The sequence below is a fragment of the Mastomys coucha genome, chromosome X, assembly GCF_008632895.1.
Source record: "Mastomys coucha isolate ucsf_1 chromosome X, UCSF_Mcou_1, whole genome shotgun sequence".
Lineage (NCBI taxonomy): Eukaryota > Metazoa > Chordata > Mammalia > Rodentia > Muridae > Mastomys > Mastomys coucha.
In genome coordinates this window covers 52,027,620-52,038,580 of record NC_045030.1, presented here as the reverse complement: position 1 = coordinate 52,038,580, position 10,961 = coordinate 52,027,620, and the positions used below count along the sequence as shown (strand labels likewise).

Here is a 10,961-nt window from a genome sequence, read left to right as displayed (position 1 = left end):
GCATCCCCCTTCAGCTCCAGCGGGACCCAGGGACGTTGGCACCGCCCTGCTCAGCTTGCCAGCCACCGAGCCCCTGGCCCGGGGTGACTACACGTGGCGGGGCGTGTGTGAGTGTGTACGAGCGTGTGGACGCGTGTGCGTGTGGATGTGGCGCTCGTCCCAGCCAGCCTGGGGCGGTGGTCGGCTGCGTGGCGGAGGCAGGGCGGGCCTCCTGAGGACGAGCCCGCTGCACAGCCCCGGCTTCTGGCGCTAGGCTGCTGAACCCGGTCGCTGCTTTCCGACGGATTTTAATTTTCCTTCTTCCAGGTTGGGTCCCCCTTCCTAGTCTGTGTTCTCCTGCTGGGTCAGTTTATGGAGGTTGGGGGGATTGTTTTCCAGGTTAGTTTTACACAAAGGAAGTGATCTTTGCACCTCTGGGGCCCCCTCCCCTCTCCCAAGCCTTACACCTTTCCATCTTGTTGCTAGGCGCTTAGTCCCCTTTTGGACCTTTGCCCTCTCTAGCTCGGGAATGATCTCTGGCTGGTTGTTTCTTGCTCATCGGGCTGCAGGCTTCCGCCTCTTTCTTGCCAGCATGGGGCATGTGGTGCCAGTAAATAGAGGACACAGCCCAGCACCTGAGAGGAAGAGAAGGATGACAGTGACTGGGAAAGGCGAGGCCTGGAAATCCAGGATGCTGAATGGAACTGATACTGGTGAAGTGTCCTAGAAAGCCCCCAAGGGACTTTTCTTAGCTTCTGCCACCGCCCTCAGCCACCCCCAACCCCATCATCAGTTGCCAACCATCCCAGAATCTCTCATGTTTAAGGATGCCTTTTTATCATCTACAATATGATGTGGTTTCATTAAGGGACTCACAAATGTTAAAGTAGACCAGCAAGACGATTTCATTTCGGACTCCGGAAGTTACAGAAGGTTTGATTAGGGGAAATCTGTTTTGTGTAAATTCAATGTGTGTATGCTTACAGAATGCCCAGAACAGCCTACCCCAGTGAGTAATATTTGAATATTGAAGAAAGAAGGAGAAGAAGTAGAGGAAGTATGGGAAGGGCTACTTAGGGACAAACAACAACAACAACAAACCTGCTAGTATTAATTTTACAGATCTCTTACTTTAGGATTCTAAAAAACATCGTGGTATAGTAGAAGTGCCTGGGCCTGGAGTCAGTAGGCATGCTTTCTCCTCTCAGCTTTGTTGCTGTGTGACCCTGAATATGTCATTTCCTCTCACTGGTTCTCAGTTTACTTATTTATAAAGTTTAGTCATTGGGATGGCCACTTACAGAATTCCTACTTATTTCCGAGACTCATATCATAGTTAGTCAAAATCATCAGCATGGGTTTGGAAACAGGATTGATTAAGAAGTATCAGTCTCCTCCCCTCTGGAGAACTGTTTTGTGTGTTTGTTTGTTTTCTTCCTTAGAGATCAAACACAGATGAGAAATACAGTTTTCAAACTTTCCCACTCCTTCAGGCAGTGCTCATCTTTCTCTCTCTGGGAAATGAGGGTTCAGTTGTATTTTGTCACTTTTGTCTCAACACCCCTCCCCCTTTCTTTTTCCTAGGGCTCTTGATAATGTTTGACCCAGTGGCAACAATAGTAGACGACTTGATTTTAAAGCTGGGCACAGCCTCTGCATCTTCTCTCGAGTAGTCCCAAAGCCCGTCTTGGACCAGGAACTCCAATCATGTCTGTGATGGTGGTAAGAAAGAAGGTGACCCGGAAATGGGAGAAACTCCCAGGCAGGAACACCTTCTGCTGTGACGGCCGAGTCATGATGGCCCGGCAAAAGGGCATCTTCTACTTGACCCTCTTCCTCATCCTGGGGACATGCACACTCTTCTTTGCCTTCGAGTGAGTTTTCATTGAATACAGTTGTCTAATTATATAGTTAATTTGGGGTCAAGGGATGCTACTGTTCTTCCTGGGCATTTGTGGTGGTCCTTGCATGATTTGACTCTTTTGTTGAACAATATCTATAGGCTGTGTTTATTGAATTCACTGCTTTGTGGTTATAAGTAGAATACATACTTCCTAAAAAGGCCAAGAATTTTATTATCAATTTCATAGCCCCAATATGGGGATTTTCCTGACAAAGTTTGTCTTAATTATTCACCTCCTTTCACTGTCAGTAACTTAGTGATAAATGACTTCTTTTCTACCCTTCTCAATTCTGGGAGTAATCCTTGTTGTTATAACATCCCTCAACAATATCCACTTCATCTGCTATTCAGGGTCCTATTTCTGTAAGCCCTCGCTCTTACCTAGATGTTCCTTTGAAAACCAAACTGAATTGAGAACCTGAAGATTAGTCCAGCATCAGCTGTACCACAAAGGAGCTATGGGAACGCCATATAGGTGCTTTTGAAGTGTGAGTTGTTCTTTCTTTCAAAAATCACTCAGCATCTCAAGGCTATACAGAGAAACCCTGTCTCAAAAAGAAAAAAAAAAACACACACACACTGAGTATAGAAAAAAATTGTAAACGTTCTGTGTAAGCCTGATGCTAGCTTTGGAGTTATTTATTTATTTTTTTATACAATGTGATACTTAGTGCTAGAGATACCTGTTTGATGTCTGTAGGTCACTGCTCCAGGGAGGTGGCCAGTTGGAGTCTGGTGTACTGTGGCATGATGACTGCGTATGCTGAGAATCATTCCATGCTCTAGGGATGGGAGCAGTGCTAATTGTTTTGGGATTACTGTATTAAGGAGGACCTTGAGGAAACGAGAGGTGTACCTGTGTCTGCTGAGGCCACACCTGATGTGAGCTTGCCATGGCTTGTGCTCATGGGTGACCTGGAAACAGACTTCTCATCCTGGGCTGTGGTTGGCAGATGCCAAGGAGGGGGGCTCCTCAACCAAATCGGATAGGTAATTAAAACGAGCCACAGTCCACTGGGACTCACTTTTACCTCTCTCTAAGGGCTACAGGCTTTTGCTGTGCATCACAGAGTGATTTGGGGGCTACTTTGCTAGACTTCTGATGGTTGCGGCTGGCTTGCAACAGTGGGAACGGTGTTATAACGCTTTATAACAGCGCTGGTAAAATAAGATCAAATGAACTCTTAGCTAAAGGTCCCTTTGTTGTTACTGCCTCTAACTTTGTGGAGTATTTCTGTGAAGTTAGGCAGGTTGCTGAAGGCTCATGTCAGAAAGAAGAAGGCTCTGTGTGTGTGTGTGTGTGTGTGTGTGTGTGTGTATACATGCACCATGTGCTTCCGTGTGGTACAAGTGAGCATGTGCAGCCAGCCAGGCAGGGTTTGTTTTCCTTCAGCTCCTTCTTTCCACGTTTTTCTTGCTTCGTTTCCGCTTTTCTTCTTGATGGAAGCACACGTTGAATTCTGATGTCAGTCTCCGTCTTTTTCGTTCCTTTGCTTCCATCTATCTCTGCCATTAGATGCTTATGATTGGAATTCCTCATGACAGAGATGAGACTTATTTCCAGGCTATGTCTGAGTTGGTAGTTCTGGGTCCAGAAAAATCTCTGCTTTGGCCAGAGAAACATGGGGTTTAGAGGTGTGGCTGTTTTGGGCTCTTTTTGTTTCTGTACCTGGAAGGCTTAAAGAGACTGTGACTTGGATCTGTTCCACTTAGGCCCCTGAAGGCCTCTGAAGAAAACTGCCCATGGGATGAAGCTTCTAATTAGCTAAATTACTGTTCAACAGAGGCGTGATAAGTTTTCTTCGGAGATGATTCCCGTTTCGAAATTATTCCTTGGGTTGTTGGGTTATTTTTTTTTTCTTTTTTCTTTTTGTAGACATGAAGAGTGAAGTTGTTTGTAAAACTTCCCCGAGTTCCAGCTGTCTGTTTGAAAGAGTTAATATTTCAAAAGTAAAGGCTGGGGGAGGGAAGGGAGAAGGAAGTAAATGTGTTAGCTTAGGAGTGGAATGGGGAAGTGTAAATCTGACCAAAGAAGAGAGGTCTACAGCAATGAATGCTTTTACATGATGAATGCTTTTAATAAGTAAGACAGAGTCTGGTGTGTGTTTGTGTGTGTGTGTGTGTGTGTATGTGTGTGTGTCTCTCTGTGTGTGTGTTCCTGGTCTCTGTGTCACCTATACAGACACATGGATAATCAAAGTGGTAGGCTGATCAAGGCACAGCGACATAACTATGAAGGATGGAGTTTTTTTTTTCTTGTTGATTAGTAAATAATTTATTCTGAGTCTAATAGTAGAGGGTAGGATTTGGAGGACAGAGTTGGGGCTGTAATGTTAGTATTAGGATACAGTGAGACCTAAGGAAACCAGATCTAGTCCCTATTTTCAGGCAGGTGATGATAGCATTTGACTCTACACTTAGCCAAATGACCAAGAAGCGATAGGTGAGGATATTCGGACACACAGATTGCTGTCTGTTTTCATTCTCAAAATTATCGGTACGTCTAGGTTCCATATCATCTGGCTGTTACATTTTTGCCTCCTGGGAAGATAGTTCAGACCTTGCTACGCATCTGGATGTGCTTTTTATCAACCTGGTCCCGTTGGCAGCAGGTGCTTAGGACAAGCGTGAGCAGATTCAAGCGCTAGCAGATTTATGGCTGTGTTTGGCATAACTGTGGGCCAGCCAGATGGCTTGAGCAGTCTGGTCAGTCCTGTGGGTGCCCCCTTCATGAAAATCGTGCAAGTGCAAGTGCCAGCCTTGCATTTTGAGATTTTTTTGTTTGTTTGTTTGTTTGCCTTTTCAAATCTTCAGTCTTCAAAGTGATCTGCAATTTTCAGTGGTCGGATTGGATGCTGGACCCATAAGATGACCTAAAAGACCTTTCGCTTGGGAGCAGTTAGCACCAAATTGTTAGAAGCGTTTCTGAAGAAGTTAGGTGGTCATCTCTCAAGGTTGCTGTCACAGAATGGACATTCAGTATGAAGTTGTCAAACCTCTGGTAGCTCTGTCCAAAAGGGACCGGAAGGCACGAAAGGGGAATGCAGATTTATTTGTCTTTGTGGTAAATCTATATAAAGTTACAAAGTGGAGTAAAAATTGTGAAATGCTTAAAGGCAAAGTATTTTCTGATTAATTCTGGCACTGGGGTATTTAGGAAACGTGTGTGGGGGTGCTAGTTTCAGCTTTCAACACAACGAGTGAGATTATGCCTTTCTGCTCAAACCTTTATGTTGGAACATTATAGCAGTATGACCATGACGATCTGTGAACTGTCCAGCTCCTGAAAAGCTTTTGTGGTATCTGACTTAGCTCAGTGTCCCGAGGAAGGGTAGACTTTGGGAAAGGATCAAGCACATCGTCTTCTGGAATGAACTTGTTAGGTTTCTCTTTTCACTCAGCGACCTGACTTCTAGTGAGATCAAAGTCCCCAAACATTTTATGTGGCAAGAAGGGCTGTATGACCCTTGACCCCTACATAGAAGCGTGCGCTGCTGTGTTTGGTGATCATGCTCTCTGCGTGCTGTATGTGGAGGAAATTGTAGCAAGGCGCTGTCAGACCCATTTTTGTCCCCATGGGTGCTTTTTGATGTGCATAGTTGAAGAGAAGTCACTGAACTGAATAAACTAGAGAAAGGATTTATATTGCATACGAATTATCTCAGTTCTAGCGCACCCAACATTTCCTCCTCTTTCAAATTCCTTTAACTGTAAGTCCTCTCTCCTGGTACCTAATAATCACGTGACATGCCTTACATTTCTGAATTCTTATTTTGATTTTTTTTTTTTTGAGGTAGGATCTCATGTAGCTCAAGGTGGTTTTGAATTTTCTGTGTAGCTAAGGATAACCTGGAGCTCCTGACCCTCGCTTCCTTCTACCTTCGGAGTATGGGGCTCCCAGATCTGTGTTACCACACCCAGTTTGGTATTCTCTGTTTCTATTGGGGTTACATTCTTCTTTTGTTCCATAGAGCTTCAAGCTCTTTCAGGCTCTCGTGTTCTCTCCTGTATCTGTAGCCCCCTGTGGTGATCTGCACTAGAGTAGGTAGTCAATAAATGTTGCCAGAATGCATTTAAAATTCCAGTCTTGACTCACAGAATCCTAGCATGGTAGAGCTATACAGAGCCCTGGAGACTAGCTCCATCCTTTTGTGGTTTAGGAACTCAGGCCCATAGCAGTGAGCTAATTCAAGATCTGTTGAATGCTCATCTTTTAGCTATGGACTTATGAAGACATTCAAATTAGTATATTAAAGTTGTGTGTAATGCCAAGCTCATGCTCCTAGGAAACCAACGATAATTTTGTATAGAACTGACAGCATTCTGGCATGGTATTCTTGCAGGAGCACAGTGGCTTATCTCTAAGTGAAGATTTAAAATGTAAGATGTTTTATGAGTTACTGAAGCATCATTGCCTCTGTTGCCACTCCTATGCCTGGAACCCAGGATGAGAAGTGCTGGGAGAAAGATTGAGCAAGATAAGCTCCTTGCCTAGACACTGTGAGTGCTCATGACTCAGTAGAAAGCCGATCTGACAACAGTTAAACAGGTTTAAGGAAATACACAACTACAGAGACCAAAGCTACACTTTGACGTGGTAGAAATCTACTGCCTATCCTGAAGAGCATCCTTCACTGAGACTGAGAACAAGTAAAAGGTGACTATCGTGATCTCTGACCTTTGGGAGTGTTCCTTTGAGAGCTGCTCTGGGAACATTAGTCTTGCACTTTATATGTGGGCTAGAACTGTTCTGTACACGGCCAACCAAATGGCTGTTTTAGAATGCTATCAGGGCCGATGTATTAACAGTCCACTACAGTTCTTGAGACGAGGTCTCACGTAGCCTTGGTTAGCCTCAAATGTACCATGTAGCTGAGGATGACTTGGAATGCTTGATCCTCTTTTCTCTATTCTTCAGTGCTGAGATTTCAGGCATGTGTCACCAGGTCTGGCTTTATGTAGTGCTGAGGTAGGAACCTCAGGCATCCTGAATGCTAGACGAGGCCAATAGTAACTGAGCCATATCCCTAGTTGTAAACTTAATTCTTGATAAAGTATGTTCTTTGAAGATGTGTCTCCCAAACACTTATTTCCTTGATTCTCTATGGTTCTTTCATTCAGAATTCCTCTGTGTGTTTTTAATCTCTCCCTCAGTCTTTATAGTGATGGCTCACCTACTGTCAATCTGCATTTAAAATGTTTCGTCTAGATGAATACTGTTCTTTCTCTCCGACCCAAGGCCTCACAAGTGTCCTCCTATTGAGCTGCCCTCTACCCCCGCCCCCGAGGGTTATATTCTTTCTTTTCATGAGATGGGAATTTCTTTATGTTGTTCAAGTGCCTTTGAACCCGCATGGACCTCCTACTTCAGCTTCACAATTATATGGGACTATAGGCAAGAAGGAGAGTGAGTCATTTGTTTGTATGTTTGGTTGTTTTAGAAAGGGTCCACTTAGGCAAGCCTGGCCTGCAACTTTCTCAGTAACTCACACTGGCCTTTTAATCTGCGATCTTTCTTTCTTTTCTTTCTTTCTTCTTTTTTTTTTCTTCTGTTTTTTTCTGCGATCTCTCTTATCCCGGTCTCCCAAGTGCTACGATTATGGGCATTCGCCACCATGGCAGTTGAGAATGGAACTTAATAAGTATTCAGCTCTGTTTTGGAAAAGGTGAGCACAAAGAACAAAGCTGACATTCTTTGAGATGCTTACTGAGGGAGACAAGAGACTTCAGAAGTCTTCCTCCTCAGAGACGCCAGAGCTAGTATTGTTTAAGAATGAACAAAGGACGCACCTTGTGTCTCTTGCCAAATCAGGAAGCCAGGTAATTCAGTGTAATTAGTGGGATGTCTCTGAAATGGAGCAATGAGAAGGCAGGAGCCTTGTGATGATTAGATAAGGCTAGTTAATGGAAGACCTTGGAATACTCGTCTGTGGACTTTGGGGCCATATATATATATATATATATATATATATATATATATATATATATATATATATACATACATACATACATGATTGGCAGCAAGGAATTGTTCCAAGTTCTTAAGCAAGGGTATATACTATGATTGAAGTTTAAAAATTGTCCTTACAGCTAACATTTGGCAATTACTGAGTAGATATGCCTGGGTACAGATTGTGCATCTCCTCTCAAAAAGAATTTTTACCACCACAGAATAGAGAATGCTTGTTTGGTTCATTTTTTTCTCTCCATTTCTACTGAAGCACGAGTTGTATATTTTACTTTGACCATTATGCAGCAGAATGTCTGGGAGGTTAATTTTCAGTTAAGTTTTAGTGTTAAAGGAAACGTCCTCTCTTTCAGCAGACTGAGTGTAGCTATAATAACCTTGGAGCTGTGTTCTGGATGGTAGTCTACAGGATTATTTTGCTCTAGAGATAAAGTCCTGCTAGTCTGCTTGGGTTGCCATCAGATACTACTACAGATTCTGCCTTCTCAATGGAATTTTATATTTTCCAATTCTAGAGGCTAGGGAGCCTTAGGTCAAAGTACTGGCAGAATTAGGGTCTGGTAAGGACCTATTTCATGGCTTAGAGGTAGCTGTCTTCTTGCAACCTTGTCATATTATAGAAAGGCAAGGAGACTCTTGTTAGTATGCGTCATTAATCTTCATGAAGTTGGAGACTTCGGTTGACAGAGTCGTTTACCAAGGGCTCCATCGGACCTGTGGATACTATTGAACTGGGGTTGGGATTTTGGCATGAGTTGGGTGGAAACAGAAACATTCAATGCATGCCAGGGAAATAGTGAAGAAGAAGACAGCTATCCACCCAGATCTGGGAGGAATGAAAATGAAGTGTTATTTCTATCATGTTAGGTCAAAGGGCATCATTAGGCTGGGATCCTTAGGCCCATCTTGCTGTTAAAAGCACAGTTCTTCCTTAAAGCCGTCCTTAACAGCTGTTATTGGAACAGTTTCAACAGCCGCCAGCTCCCCAAGAGAGCTCTTTCCTGACCACTTACAGTCCAAAGTCTGATTCACCGTTCTAACACTTGATTATTGCTCTCATCTTCTGCTTTTGCTGTTTCATATGTTAGTTATGTTTCCCCTAAGAAAATTAGCTCTTATTTTTCTTGTTCTTCAGTTGTTAGACCAATAAATACTCGTTGGCTTATTGATTGTGCTGATAAAAGAACAAACAAAACATTAAAAATGTAGGAAGAAAGCTATTAGGGACTTAGAGACAGAGTGTTATGTAGAACAACGCAGGCTTGCAGAGCCCTAACATGGAATCTGGTCTCCTAACAACTTCACTCATGAATCTATTTTGAGACTTTTTTTTTTCCGAGTGAATTGAAGTCTGTGCCATTACTATCATTCCTCCAACAAACTAGCATGCTGGGGGTGGAGCATGGGACATGACGCATTACCCCAGCCTGGCACTGCTGGATACTGCTAGTCAGTACCAGCATGTGGCTCATGGGAACATATGGGAATCCAGTATTCTAGCCCAGCTATGAAAGTCTGAGGTGCCGTCAAGGAGTTGGGAAAGGATCGTTTTAAAATGATACTGCTCTTTCAGGCATCAGAAAGGGATGCTTAGTAGGTAGGCATCTGGTTTATTTATAAAGCAAGAATGGGACCGTCTAAGGCCTAGGAGGAAAGCCTCCTGGTCCTAGGGAGACAAAGGAGACTTCTGTTGCCATGAGTGTATGAAATCGTTATCCTAAGAAATGATATAGATGGAAAGTAGAAGGGCGTTTCAATAACAATTAGCTTATGCTTGTAGCTGACAGATCAAGTCTTCCTCGAAGACAAATTGGTGAAGTTTGAGGTTACCTTGACTTTAGGTAATTACGACTACATTTTCAAGGAGCTTATTCCTATCAAAGATAGTCTTCCAGCTTTCTGAAGTTATGAAACTGTTTTTTTTTTAAAAAAAAAAAAAGTTAAAATGTTTGTAAAGTGACAAATACAAAGTATACTTATAGTGGACAACATATTTTCATGCATGCATATTTTGTAGAATGGTTAAAATGTAGCTTCTTAACACACAAAGCAAGCATTTCATATACTTACATTTTTTTTTTTTCTGGAGAGAACATTTAAAATCTGTTTTGAATCATTTTCAAGTTTTGCTATGAACTACAGTCACAGTTACTGGTGGTGGATCTCTGGAATCTCTTCTTCCCTATTGAAGTTGTGTGATCTTTGACCAGTCGTATCCCCAACCTCCTCACATGAGGAAGACCTTTTTTTGACACGTGTTTCTCTTTGTTGCTTTGGATGGTCTTGAACTCATGAACACAAAGAGTCCTCTTGGCTCAGGCTCTTGAGTAGCTGGGACTATAGACATACACCCCCAGTCCTTGCTTACGAGGCTGTTTTTATTTAAACATGTTTATTTAGAAGAGAGAGACCATCCTAGGCTGTAGTTCACAGGAGTCTTAGTTGCTAGCTTCGATGTCTCCTCTTATTTGGAATAGAAAGGCCTGTTGGTCCCCCATCTGCCTTTCTAACCACGCCCACCCACTAGGGACAACTGGCTGCCTGTAGCCTCTCTCTGGAGGAGAGTAATACAATGAGCCTGTTGTGTGCTTGTTGACATACAGAGTGGATTGTTTTAGCAGGTGCAGAAGATAGTCTGTATGGAGATTACGGAGACCTTTCTCCTTGATGGTGGAGTATAATTCAAATCGAAGTTGTCTTTTGTCTAGTCTATAGCAGGTGTTGAATTGGATTTGGTAAAGCTTTGGTTCTTCCTTGCAGGGACCAGCAGTGCTTTGAATTTTTCCTTTGGTGGTGCTTTTATTAGCTCCTTAAATAAAAAGAAATGGGGTTGCCCAGTTATTCAAAGCTTTCACTGCTCTTGAGGAGGATCTGGGTTTGGTTCCCAGCACCCATATGGTAGCTCACAACCAACACTCTCTGCTGACCTCCGGGGGTACCAAGCATGCACATGGTGTGCATACCTACATGCATACAAGACATTCATACAAATACAACAGAAATAAACAATCTCAAAAAAGAAACAACCGATAGTTCTGCTATTTTAAAGCTTTAAAAAATATAAGAGGCAGGCCGATCTCTTGAGTTCGAGGCCAGCCTGGTCTCCAGAGT

General features: G+C 43.1%; 1 protein-coding gene across 1 annotated transcript in view; it reads left to right on the top strand.

The window, feature by feature from the left end:
- Positions 1-10,961, top strand: part of Zdhhc9 (zinc finger DHHC-type palmitoyltransferase 9) — a 35,374-nt gene that overhangs the window by 284 nt on the left and 24,129 nt on the right. Inside the window, exons 1-2 of the mRNA XM_031372763.1 lie at positions 1-306; positions 1,564-1,853. The exon at positions 1-306 is cut by the window's left edge and continues 284 nt beyond it. Coding sequence (XP_031228623.1) covers positions 1,687-1,853 — 167 coding nt within the window. The 5' untranslated portion in view covers positions 1-306; positions 1,564-1,686. The remainder of the gene's footprint in view (positions 307-1,563; positions 1,854-10,961) is intronic.